The sequence below is a fragment of the Paroedura picta genome, chromosome 3, assembly GCF_049243985.1.
Source record: "Paroedura picta isolate Pp20150507F chromosome 3, Ppicta_v3.0, whole genome shotgun sequence".
Classification (NCBI taxonomy): Eukaryota; Metazoa; Chordata; class Lepidosauria; order Squamata; family Gekkonidae; genus Paroedura; species Paroedura picta.
The window spans coordinates 168,191,492-168,204,988 of NC_135371.1; the positions used below are offsets into that span (position 1 = coordinate 168,191,492).

At 47.3% G+C, this 13,497-nt stretch overlaps 3 protein-coding genes across 3 annotated transcripts; 2 read left to right on the forward strand and 1 right to left on the reverse strand.

Annotated features, from left to right (window-relative positions):
- The first annotated feature begins 300 nt into the window (after positions 1-300).
- On the forward strand, positions 301-1,251 carry LOC143831391 (olfactory receptor 10Q1-like). The gene has a single exon (XM_077324383.1). The coding sequence runs from the start codon at positions 301-303 to the stop codon at positions 1,249-1,251; it is 951 nt and encodes a 316-aa protein (XP_077180498.1).
- Positions 1,252-2,724: 1,473 nt separating this feature from the next.
- Positions 2,725-7,840, forward strand: LOC143831216 (olfactory receptor 10Q1-like). Its single transcript, XM_077324279.1, has 2 exons — positions 2,725-3,138; positions 6,861-7,840. The coding sequence occupies exons 1-2, from the start codon at positions 3,054-3,056 to the stop codon at positions 7,838-7,840; spliced, it is 1,065 nt and encodes a 354-aa protein (XP_077180394.1). The 5' UTR covers positions 2,725-3,053.
- A 4,718-nt stretch (positions 7,841-12,558) lies between these two features.
- On the reverse strand, positions 12,559-13,497 carry LOC143831217 (olfactory receptor 13H1-like). The gene has a single exon (XM_077324280.1). It carries the CDS (start codon positions 13,492-13,494, stop codon positions 12,559-12,561), a length of 936 nt encoding a protein of 311 aa, XP_077180395.1. The 5' UTR covers positions 13,495-13,497.

Consider the following 13,497-nt stretch of genomic DNA (forward strand, 5'->3'; position numbering starts at 1 on the left):
CAAATACTTAAAGAGGGCTATCATGTCCCCTCTCAACCTCCTTTTCTCCAGGCTGAACATTCCCAAGTCCCTCAACCTATCTTCATAGGGCTTGGTCCCTTGGCCCCAGATCATCCTCGTCGCTCTCCTCTGTACCCTTTCAATTTTATCGATGTCCTTCTTGAAGTGAGGCCTCCTCATCATCCTTGTTTACCTTTTAATATTATGATTCTTAGTAGTATTAATATTAGCATTATTGCCCTCTTATATCTTTCCTTTCCTCTTATGCACTAGCAAGATGGGATGATTGCGGAAAGTAGAATGGAGACGCTTAACCAGAATAGCAGCCATGAAGCTGATTTTCTGATCCTGGGATTCAACGCCGGTGAACAGTTTCAGATCATGCTGTTTGCTCTCTTCCTTCTCATGCACCTCATCACCCTCTCAGGCCACTTGACCATTGTGGCTGTGACGTTAATTGACCCTGCCCTCCAAACCCCTATGTACTTCTTCCTTCGCAACCTGTCCTCCATCGAAGTCTGCTACACTCTGGCCATAGTGCCCAAGATGTTGACCAACTTCTTGGCCAAGAACAGAAAAGTCTCCTTGATAGACTGTGCCACACAGATGTATTTTTTCATTGCTCTTGGGGGTGCTGAGTGCTTCCTCCTGGCTGTGATGTCCTATGACCGCTACGTGGCCATATGTAACCCTCTGCGCTATGCTGTCGTCATGAGCCGGAACTTGTGCATGCAGCTCCTCGTGATGGCTTGTGTCAGTGGCTTCACAATCTCACTAGGGCTCACCACCCTGATTTTCAGGATGCCCTTCTGTGGCTCACACGAGGTCAACCACTTCTTCTGTGACATCCCACCTATGCTGTTCCTGGCCTGCAGTGACACCCGTGTCAACGAGGTGGCCGTGTTCCTTGTCTGCATGATGATCTTGCTCATCCCGTTCCTCCTCATTTTGGTTTCCTACGTGTTCATTGCCAATTCCATCTTCAGGATCAGGTATGCTGAGGACAGGAAGAAGGCCTTCTCCACGTGCGCTGCTCACTTGACTGTAGCCATGCTCCATTACGGTTGTGCCATCTTCATATATATCCGTCCCAAATCCAGCTACTCCCTGGATCAGGACAAGGTGGTCTCTTTAATCTACACCAATGTCACACCCATGCTGTACCCCATGATTTACAGTCTCAGGAACAAGGAAGTCAAGGGAGCGCTCAAGAGAATATGGGAAAGGAAATTTGTTTCCACGGAAACGTAGTACTAGCACAACTGAGGCCTAGGGTTCGGTGGTGGTGGTAGTGGTGGTGGTGGTTTAGCTATGGGTAGAATGGCCTAACAAAACAATGGCCTGGCCATTTTTGGGAAGGAAATGTATCTTGACTGATTAAAAATGAACCATGCTTGCTCAGCAGCAGAGAGGCAAATAATAATTGCCCAGGCTTTTCCTTGGTGGGTCTGTCTACACTTCACAATAGGGAACCAAGGGGGGGTCAGGTTGTGGGGAGGGCTCCCACAGGCGGGGGGGGGGGTCTTCTCTTGCCACAAGTCCACAGACTCATGAGCTGTCACCAACAGATGCTCTGCAAATTTACTTTCCATTTCCAAGTCCATTTGCGGTCTGGGCCTGGCATATCTGAGGCGCTGTCTGGCATGCCTCATGCAGAGCTCTTCACTCTGTAAATCTAAACAGGTTGGTGACCCCTAGCCCGTGGGAAATGCTCCTTGCCTCGTACAGGGCCAGGGCCTTTTCAGTTCTGGCCCCTACCTGGTGGAATGAGCTCTCGGAAGAGCTGAGGGCCCTGTTAGAGCGATCACGTTTCCACTCGGCCTGCAAGATGGCGCTCTTCCACCAGGCATATGGTTGAGGTTGGGGAAAAGGAAGAGCTGCTAGGTCCTTCCTCCAAACACCCTCCCTGAGGCACTGAGTTAAAAGGGCTATTGAGTCGTCTGTTGGGGGATGGGACTATTGGTCTGTGGGAGTTAGAGGTTCTCCTTAAAGGGCCTGCAATGCCTGCTATTTTTTTAAAAAAAATTCATAGTTCTCCGTTTAAACACCTATGCATCTAACCTTAGATGCATAGAGCTTTTTGAATGCCCCCCCCTTATGGAATCACGAGACTTCATACTTAAAAGAATTAATCTCGTTCCTGATTTTGGGGAGGAGGGAAATTTAGAGGCATGCTTTGTATTACAACTTTGGGAAAAAAATTCTTTTATTTTTGGCATCACCTGCATGCTTGTCCGCCTGTTCGTTGCTCCAGGATGTTAGACTTAAAAAAAAAGAAATCCCCAGGGACAAGGGAGAGGGAGGCGGGTGTGAGGGCAGGACAAGGCAGGTGCCTTTAATGCATTTGAGAATCCATACCTTCCCTCTTCTGGATACCTCCTGTAGCTTGAGCTAAATAGGCTGGGGAATCCACTTTATGTGATTCCCCAACTAGTGCTTTAAGACGGAGGATGTAGCCGGCCAGTTACTGCCCAGACGCTAGACGTTGGCGACGCCATATGGAGGGGCCAGAATATAATGACTACTTAAGGAAACATTTCACTACATTTGAAGGGTGCGGAAATGCCCTCCCAGAGGTCTACATTTTACCACCAATGTCAGTTTGTTGAGGCGGCAGCAGCTGTTGAAGCAATATAAATAAAATCCGCTCGGCCAATCTAAGCTCCGACAGCCAAGCAGAAGCAGAGTCTGCTGTTTGGGAAAGTTTTTGCGAGGAATTTTTTTTTTTGCCCCGGGGATGTCTTCTGAAATTTCCACCAACTCTGCCCCCTCGAGGCCTGGGAGATGTTTCAAGTGCCTCTCGAAGCCTGAAGCATTTGCCCATCAGATGAGGACTCTGCTGCTTAAATCTATGAGCTGACTTCTGATAGAATCGTCTGAGAGGCAAAGGAGAACGATGACAATGTCGGGCTTGTGAAGTATGATTATCAGTCAGTGAAAAGTCGTGGTAAAGGATCCCAGTTCAGCTCAGCCCTTTTTGCTTGCCTGGGGGAAGATGTGGTGATCTCAGGGTATCCGCTGTATCTCAGGGTATCATTCGTTCGCCACCTGCCATGTTATCGGTGTGGCATTCGTTTCACCATGGTGTCGTTTTCCATCTGAATTTTGTACAGGAACGGAGATTGACTGAGCTCAGAGGTAAGAGAAGCTTCATTCTGTCTGTTTAGGAGGGCATTCTAGCAGCTGTGAAACTCTACAGAAAAGAAATATGTCTAAGAATGCTTTAGGATGCTTAGGGCTAATCCTGCGTTGAGCAGGGGGTTGGACTAGATGGCCTGTATGGCCCCTTCCAACTCTATGATTCTATGATTCTATGATTCTATGATAAGAAGAGTCCCTTTGCTTGGGTCAAACATTTGTCCTGGTCATTCCAGATAGGGAGGAAATTACCATAGTTTCTGGGAATTTGGTCTTATTGTTCTACCGTATCACTTGCTGTTCATCGAAGACACTCAGGGCAGTAGACAGGGCTCTCTGTAACCCCCGCAATTGTCACAACAATTCCGTGAGGTATGTCACTCTGAGAAACAGATTAGCCCACTGGCATCCACTTAGCTGCAAAGATGAAGCAGGATCGGAACTCATGCCCAGCAGTCTAAGAACTAAGCCACGTGGTCTCGTGCAATGTATTGGTCTTCTTTCTTAAAAACATGAACACACTATTTGACTTTGCGATTTATGTTAAAGATCTGGAAAAATTGTTCCATCATTTATAAAAACAATGCTACGTTTTTGATATTTATATAGCATTCGATACAGTTGATCGTGGGCTGATACCCCAACATAGGGAGATGAAGTACAGTCCTTAAGTGGCTGTTCCCAAATTTGCTCCATTGCTTGAAGTATTTTTATGAGGGGGGAAATGCTTCAAATGAAGAAGAAAGGCAGATGAATTTGGAGAGGTTGCACGGTTAAGAGGGGGTTAATTTGAATGGTTTTAAAATATAATTTGAACATGCACATCTTCAATTGTTAGCCACAGAAAAGCAGGATACCATTTCTGTCAGATTAATAAATGACAAGTCTGGCCTGGCTCTTCAAGTAATATAAGGGACAAGCAGCGGTAAGTTGCTGATCAAAACGAAATGAAAAAGAGCAGCAGAATTTGGGGGGAATTTTGGGGTCAAACCCTTTCACCAGGGACAGGGGAAGATGTGCTGAGGTTCTAAACTAAGTAAAACTTTACAAAGTCCCCTAGCATATGTATTTGCATATGCACATTAGTAAAATTTAATATACCTCGAATAAAACTTTGTTGGCCTCAAGACTTTATTTAACAGGACACTAAAAATGAACAAAATCTGTGGCAGGGGCACATTTGTGAGTCATGGCTCACCTCTTCAGATACAGCTTTCCAGATCAGGTCTGAGCCTCTCCCCAAGATTGACTGGATCTTGAAAAAACTCCCATGTGATGACAAGAACAATGGTTTATCCATGGAAATAAGATGTAGATATCTGCTCTGTATTGCCAATGACTTTTCTAATCCAAGGGTAACTGGAAACAACCTTTCTGGGTGAATATCTCTTTAAGCACTCATATGCCTGAACTTCCTTTTATTGCAGATGTCCTGGGCCTAGTCTGCACACAATAGATAATGCACTTTCAATGCACTTTTGAAGTAGATTTTCATAGAATCATAGAGTCATAGAGTTGGAAGGGGCCATACAGGCCATCTAGTCCAACCCCCTGCTCAACGCAGGATCAGCCCTAAGCATCCTAAAGCATCCAAGAAAAGTGTGTATCCAACCTTTGCTTGAAGACTGCCAGTGATGTTCCGCACAGGAAAATCCAGCTGCCAAAGCACATTGAAAGTGCATTATCCTGTGTGTGCAGACACACACAGTGTTATTACCCAATCCTCTCTCTGTATTCATGCACAATAGATCATCATGTATATTCCAACAAAAAGAGAGTTGGATCCAGTGTCAAAGTCATGTCAAATTTTTTTTATGCTCATTCAGGCTCATTCAAGTTTAAATACACAAAATATCGAATGAATACGGAAGGAAAATATCTGAGTAGGATCATAGAATCATAGAGTTGGAAGGGGCCATACCGGCCATCTAGTCCCACCCCCTGCTCAACGCAGGATCAGCCCAAAGCTTCCTAAAGCATCCAAGAAAAGTGTGCATCCAACCTTTGCTTGAAGACTGCCAGTGAGGGGGAGCTCATCACCTCCTTAGGCAGCCTATTCCACTGCTGAACTACTCTGACTGTGTACAAAAGGGGTGTTTAAAATCACAGGCATAAAACATGCCATCTTTAAAAAAAACACTGGCTAAATATCAAGTCCTTGTATTATTCGATTAAGTCAAAGAGGAAACTTTCTGCCCTATGTCTATGCCACACAATTTAATGGCAGCTGCACAAAATTTAGCAGTTCATATAGCTGCTTGTCAGTTTTCGTCATTAAAGAAGTTTCTTAATTTTATCTTTTGATGGGAGATTTGAATATCTGTCTAAAATTGGCTGGATTATAGCATTATAAAGGGAACAGCGTAGCAAAATGTGTTCGCTTGTGGGTTAGATCTAGTGACGAACTCAGCTGATTGAAGGAGGGAAGCATTTTCATTGATTCCCCCTCTCCCAAGGAAGACTTGGATCTCTCCACTTGTTGTTCTTGTCCCTGGGTGGGCATTTAGGGCTGGAGTGGGTGGGAGTGTTAGATATAACTCTCTCCAAACCATCTACCTTCAAAGCTGGAACTCTCTCTACCATAGAGTTAGCGAGATAGACAGGAACACTGAGGACTCATCTTTTTGATCTAATTCCTTCCTTCCTTCCTTCCTTCCTTCCTTCCTTCCTTCCTTCCTTCCTTCCTTCCTTCCTTCCTTCCTTCCTTCCTTCCTTCCTTCCTTCCTTCCTTCCTTCCATTTTTAGCCCGCCACTCTTGTGGCGGGACACAATTTAGCCCCCCCATAAAACATGATAAAACTCCATCCCATAACAAAACAAAACAAAAAAACATAGCTAAAAGAGGATAAAACAAAATTGGTGGTATAATTCCTCCCCCCATCCCTGCAGCCATCCACCCCCCAGGGTGGGATACACTGAATGTTATTGTGTGGGGGTTTGAAGTAGTCATCATTACCCTCCATCCCCCAATGCCCTTGTTTGGGTAGGGGAGAGTGGTATTTTCCGCCGTGTTGGGTATTTTTATAGTCTTTTAATGGGTTTTTTTACGGGGGATTTTGAGACTATTGTTACCCGCCACGAGCCTGTAGGGAGTAGCAGGAAATAAATCGAATAATAATAATAATAACAATAACAACAACAACAACAAGAGCAACCTGAGGAGGGTGCCCTCTTGTTCCTGGCCCTGACCTCAACCAAAAACCTGGCGGAAGAGCTCCGTTTTGCAGGTCCTGCTGAACTCTGATAGCTCCATCAGAGATGTCCCTAGGGTTAATTTCCCATTTCCTACTTCCCCCTTTCCTCTTCTCCTCCATCTTTCCAGACGGCAACATGGTGGATTCAGAGATGCCTGCAGCAGCTCTCTCCATCCAACTATTTAGATTAGAACAGGGATCTTCTGTTTACCTCTTAACGTGTAATCTTCAGTTTACTAATAAATGCTTCTATTCGTGAATCAGAATGATCAGAGCATGTATTTTACTTTGTTTGTTGTTTTCTGACCACATATACTCAGCTGCATGCTGTGTTTACTGGCCCAAGCAAACATTCTGCTAAATTTCATGTTCTTAAGACTTTTACCCGAAATATCCTTGGGGGGTGGGGTGGGATAACCTGCTATAGTGAAGGAAATCCCTTCCAATACCAGAGTTTTTCAAAAGCCTCCGAGCCAGAGTTTGGCAGTCAGGTTGCTCATATCACCTCCATCTTTCCCATCCTTGCAGGATTCTCTTTCTCGATGGAGCCCCATCTTTGGAATCACAGGAATGCTTCCAAGGACTTCGTCATGCTCGGCTTTTCGAACCAACCGGAATATGCGGTCTTTCTCTTTTGGGTATTTCTGGCCATGCATTTGGTCACTCTGTCCGGGCACTTGTCCATTGTGGTCGTGACTTTGGTTGAGCCCAGCCTTCACACCCCCATGTATTTCTTCCTCCGCAACCTCTCCACCATCGAGATCTTCTACACCCTGGTCATTGTGCCCAAGATGTTGGCGAATTTTGTAGCCAGCAGCCGGAAGGTCTCCTTATCCGCCTGTGCCACGCAGATGTATTTCTTCATAGCCCTGGGCACGTCGGAGTGTTTCCTGCTGGCAGTGATGGCCTACGACAGGTATGTGGCCATCTGCAATCCTTTGCGCTATACTTCTATAATGAACCGGGCACTCTGTCTCCAGTTACTAGTGACCGTGTGTGCTACCGGCTTTGTCTTATCCTTGGGCCTCACGGCATTGATTTTCCGGCTGCCTTTTTGCGGTTCTCACGTGATCAACCACTTCTTCTGTGACATTCCACCGGTGCTCTTCCTGGCCTGTAGCGACACCCACACTGATGAGATTTTGGTCTTCGTCGCCTGCCTGATGGCTCTTCTGGTCCCCTTCCTCCTGATCCTTGTTTCGTATGTGTTTATCACCCACTCCGTTCTGAAGATCAAATGCTCTCAAGGCAGGAGAAAGGCCTTCTCCACCTGCGCGGCCCATCTGGTGGTGGCCGTCCTCCACTACGGCTGCGCCATTTTCATCTACATCCGGCCCAAGGCCAGCTACTCCCTGGAGCAAGACAAAGTGGTCTCTCTGATCTACACCAACGTCACCCCTATGCTGTATCCCATGATCTACAGTCTCAGGAACAAGGAGGTGAAGGGAGCTTTGAGGAAGGCAATAGGGAGCAAAGTCTCCTTTCAGAAAAAAATAGTGAGTTTCTGACCAGAAGGGTGGACATCTGTGGTTGATTTAAGCCAGTGGTCCTCAACCTTCCTAATGTCGCGACCCTTTAATGCAGTTCCTCATGGTGTGGTGACCCCCAACCATAAAACTGTGCATGTGTACTTTCTCAGAAATTAAACTGAAACTGACCAATGGTGTGAAGATCCATTGTTCATGATTGTACATAAATTGGTTTTTTTCCAGTGTCTCTCAGTTCAGTTCTGCCTCTTGTCCTACCATGCCGATCTCGCTATTTCCCACTGCTCCAGACAGATGAACGCTATATCTACCCCACAAGGCTGTTGTGTGGATGGCGCCCCCCCCGGCCAAGCTGCTTGCCCTGCCACGACCCCTATGAAAGGGTTGTTCGACCCCCAAAGGGGTCCTGACCCCCCATTTGAGAACCACTGATTTAAGGGGAAGTGTATCTCACTGCCTTCTGTGGAGAATTATTGTGGGAGAATAAGAGTCAAACATGAAATTTTAGTACAGTGACAGAAACGCTGAAAATGACACATTTTAACAAAAGGAATACAATGCTGATAAACTTTGGCCTGGAAGCTACCTGGTGTGTCCAATCAGGTTGGTCTCCCACAGATAGTAATGATAAAAACCTTGTTTATTGATGGTGGTAGGGTTGACAGGTCTAAGCTGGGAAATATCTGGACACTTTGGGGGTGGAGGCAGGAGTGGGGCAGGGAGGGACCTCAGTGGGGTATAATGCTATGGAGTCCCCCTCCAAAGCAGCCATTTCCTCCAGGCGAATGGATCTCTGCGGTCTGGAGATGAGCTACAATTCCAGGGGATCCCTAGGTCCCACCTGGGGTCTGGCTTCCTTGGGGGTGGTGACACGTACCTTCCCCATCCTTAGAGGCTCAAACCAAACTCCTAGTTATCTTTCCAGTAGCCACTTGGCATCTTTCTCCATAGCAGGGCCCATCCGGTAGTGCAAACTCACAGAGGAGGTGATGGGGTGTGTATGCCAACTTTAGAAGTTTTTGGAATTTTCCCATTAGTTCAGCCTTTTGAACCATCGAGAAACCCCTGAAACATTCTCCATGCTTCGAGAAAGTATGGAAGTGATGTCATCAGGCCATACTTCCTGCCATGCCCCCAGAAGTCACATGTTACCAGAAGTGACATCATTCCACCACTTCCATTGGGTGAGGCATCTCCAGGCCACTCCCACAGCACAGGAAGTGACAGCACAGAAATATTTTCAGTTGCTTTGTGAACAGAGCCACACCAGCACTCTGGGCTGGCTACTGGTTTGTTCTTTTTCACCAAACGCAGCCTGGGGAAACAGGGCTGGGGCAGGTCCATGCAGCTCCATCCCCCCTCCCTGCAGTTATGTTAAAACTAGAATTTAAGCCCGCTGTAGAGAAAATATAGCGGGTGCTAGCGGGCAGGGGATGGTTGGGGGAAGCCAGGGAGGGAGGGAGGGAGAGAAGGCAGGCAGGCAGGCATAGAGAAAGGGAGAAAGAGAGAGAGAGGGAGAGAGAAAATGAGAGAGGGGGTGTAGGGAGAAAGGAGAGTAAATGATGGGAGCAAGAATGGTAGAAAGGAAGGCAGAAGAGAAATGGATACATAAGTGTGAGAAAGGAGATTAAGGGGTGGGTGGATGGATGGAGAGAACGAAGGAATAAAGGAGGAAAGGGAGAAAGAAAGGAAAGGAGAAAGAGAGAAACAGAGCAAGCGAGAGGGAGAGAAAGAGGCAGAGAGAGAGGGGAGTAAGGGGGGTCGCAGGGGAAGAGAGTGGTGGGTGGCTGGGTGTTGGGGCTGAGAAGCAGTGGCGGAGCATGAGGGAGAGTGGGGGGGGTGCAGGGGATCACCGCGGGGCAGAGAGGTGTGGGCCCGACAGCCCCCCCCTGGGCGGCTCCCTGGCCACCTCGGGGCTTGTGCCAGGTGCAGGGGCAGCCCCGCCGCATCTGCAACGCAGCTTTTCCTGGGCCCCATCTGCCTGGCTGCGACCCCGGGGCATCTGCTGGGCCCAGGAAGAGCCTCGCTGCGTTGCAGACGCAGCGGGGCTGTTCCTGGGGCCAGCAGAAGTTCCCCACTCGGCCGGACATCCGCCCAGACGCCATCCTGGGGCTTCTGCCGGGCCCAGGAGCAGCCTCGCTGTGTCTGCGACGCGTCTGCTCCTGGGGCAGGCAGAAGGCCTCCGCCCGCATGGGCACCCGCCCGGCCGCCCCCCTGGGGCTTCTGCCAGTCCCAGGAGCAGCCGGGCCCAGGAGCAGTGTTCTGACCAACCATATTCTGCACGATGGTGCCACTTCCAGAGTTTCTCAGAGCCTGAAGAATGTTTCAGGCTTTCTTAATGGTAAAAAATTTGAGAAAGGCTGCTATAGACTCTCTAGTATCTCAAACTTCCACTTCTCTGATACCTTCTAGTGTTACCCTGAGTCCACTAGAGGCAAATAGAGAGTTGGGATATTTTTTATAAGGAAGAAAAGGCACAATTTCTCCAGAAGGTTTGGATACCTGAAGCTGAAAGGAGAAGCTCTTTCCCCTTAGAAGCACTCCTTTGTTTGAAAACTATTAACATTTTAGGAATTCTGCTGTTATTTGTATCCTGATGCCTTCCATCTGAATGCAAAGATACCAGAGACTTCTGCGAGGAACAGAAGATCTTCCAAGAGAGCACAGCTGCAAGTTGGTGCTTCTTCAAGGGACTGCCTGGACAGAAGCCAGAAAGACTGAGGCCCTGGTCTGCCCAAAGACAACAGGCCTGAATGGTTAACTCTTGGTTGCTGTTAGATGTGTTGAATATTGTTCCAAAGATGGTTGTTTGTAGATGTGTTGAATATTGTTCCAAATATGATACCTGTTGAAGTTGGGTTATAGTTATTTCCATAAATGCAAGTGTCACAAGGTGGGATCACACTGTCATAGATGTGAACTCTCTCCTTTTTGAAATGAAAATAAATCATTTTTGATATTGTTGTTTAAATCTAATAGGTTGCACTAGGAGGAAGTGGAGAATACTTGACCATCTATTGACTGTCAGCCAGGTCTACCAGTGTTCGAAGGAAGGCAAGCAGTCAGGCTAGCTCTCTTCCAGAAAACAGAGAAAAAACGGTCTCTTTGATATTTTCCCAGCCACATTTTGCCACAGGGGCCTACATAATATGTTCCACCGCCATATTATCCCCACAGCAGCTCTGTGGGGCAGGTTAGGCAGGGAGAGGGTGACTGACTGAGGTAAAACAGCAATTATCAAGGCAGCAAATTTGAACCGGGGTTACCAAAGATTTAACTGACGTGTTAGTCATGATGAGGAGTCTCAAAAGCAGCATCCTATTGTGTTTCTTTCCTCTCTCCACAACAGGCACCTGTTGTGAGGTATGTGGAGCTGAGAGAGCTCTGAGAGAGCTGTGACTGGCCCACGGTCACCCAGCTGGCTTCACGTGGAGGAGGCATGGGGAATCAAATCCCGTTCTCCAGTTTAGAACTGGCTGTTCTTGACAATGATGCCAGACCGGCTTCCGGCTGCTAGGTGCACCTGGTAGCCAGCATAATTTGGCTCCACCGTCCCTTTACCCCCACAACAGCTCTGTGAACTAGCTTAGGTTGTGAAAGGGTGATTGACATTAACAGCAGTATCATAGCTGCTTATTTGAACCTGGGTTTCCAAAGATTTAAGCTTGCTCTGGGTTAAAAATACATGAGAAATTGCAGAGAACGCTGGAGTTTAAGTTTCCACTAGACGGAAAAGGAATGTTGGTATGCATTTTTCCTGTGAGTTTGCCTATTTTCGCTAGATAATTTCTCTTCTATGTGATGTCTGCAGCCATACTTCCAGTTGCCTCGAGATAAAAGCACCATCTTTCTTCATATGCTTTGATGGTGAGACTCACCAACCTGATGAACAGGAGAGCCAGCTTGGTGTAGTGGTTAGGAGTGCAGACTTCTAATCTGGCGAGCTGGGTTTGATTCCCCGCTCCCCCATATGCAGCCAGCAGGGTGACCTTGGGCTCAACACAGCACTGATAAAGCTGTTCTGACTGAGCAGTGATATCAGGGCTCTCTCAGCCTCACCTACCTCACAGGGTGTCTGTTGTGGGGAGAGGAAAGGGAAGGCGACTGTAAGCCGTTTTGAGCCTCCTTCGGGTAGGGAAAAGTGGCATATAAGAACCAACTTTTCTTCTTCTTCAGTAATATCAGGGCTCTCTCAGCCTCACCTCCTTCACAGGGTGTCTGTTGTGGGGAGAGGAAAGGGAAGATGAGCAGCATATAAGAACCAATTCTTCTTCTTCTTCTTCTTCTTCTTCTTCTTCTTCTTCTTCTTCTTCTTCTTCCCACCAGAAGACTCTCATGAATGCTGAGACTTTTTCTTAAAATGTGTTATCAATAATGTATGAACGTGAGACTAATGAGCTGATTACTTTCTTACTTCTGTTTGCTTTCTTTTCCTTAATAAGTCAATAAATAAGTCAATAAATATACACACTAAAGTAAAACAGCGATATCACAGCAGCTTATTTGATGTCTAAAGATTGAGCTGACATGCCAGTCTCCAGAGTACATAGATATCAGCATGCACAATAGCAGCACCACCAAACATCCTGCTTCCCTCCTCAGTGAGAAACCAATTTATACAAACAAATTGTAAAAAGTGAGAATTGTGTCACTCAGCATTTCAGCAGTGCCCAGTATGGAAAATGAAGTAAAATGCTAAATGAAGACCGTATAGGGCGGCAGGAAGGGAAAAGATGCATTTAAATTCCGGATCCCTTTCCCCGAAATAATTTTTGCAGTGCCCGTTTCACATCCTTGTTCCTCAGACTATAGATCAGAGGGTTGAGCATGGGAGTCACAGCCCCGTAGAAAACGGAGAATATTTTGTCTCTGTCGGAGGTGTATTTGGACTTGGGTTGCAGGTACATGGCCATGGCTGAACCGTAGAAGATGCCGACCACTGTGAGGTGAGAGCTACAGGTAGACAGAGCCTTCCTCCAGCCCTGGTCAGAACGGATCCGCCAAACAGCCAAGCCGATTCGGAAATACGTCACCAAGATAAACGTAAAGGGTACAATAAGTACCAGTACACTGTTGATAAAAGAAACTATATTACTTAAATGGGTGTTGCCACAGATCAGCTTGCCAAGCGTTTGGGCCTCACAAGTGAAATGGTTGATGACATTGGAGCCACAGAACCTTTTAGGGCCCGTGACGGTAGGGATGAGGGTCAGGATTAAGCCAGTGCCCCAAGTTCCAAGGGCCATTCGGACACAAACGTTCCAGCTCATGATCACCGTGTAGTGGAGGGGGCTGCATATGGCCACAAAGCGGTCATAGGCCATGACAGCCAGGAGGACACACTCCGTGGTGCCTAGGTACAGACTGATGTGAACCTGGGCCATGCAGCCGATGAAGGAAATGGTCGTTCTCTCTGTGGTACTGGTAACCAAGGCCTGGGGGAGGCTGCTGCTGGTGTAGCAGATGTCTAGGAAGGAGAGGTTGCTGAGGAAAAAGTACATGGGCGTATGCAGGTGAGAGTCAGTGATGATCAGGAGAACCATCAGGCCGTTCCCCAGCAAGTTGATGAGGTAGAATACCAGAACAATCCAGAAGAAGATGACCTGAGCCACAGGATGGTCAGAGAGACCAAGTAAAATGAACTCGGTCACCATCGTCTCACTGTTGTTGTTCATGTT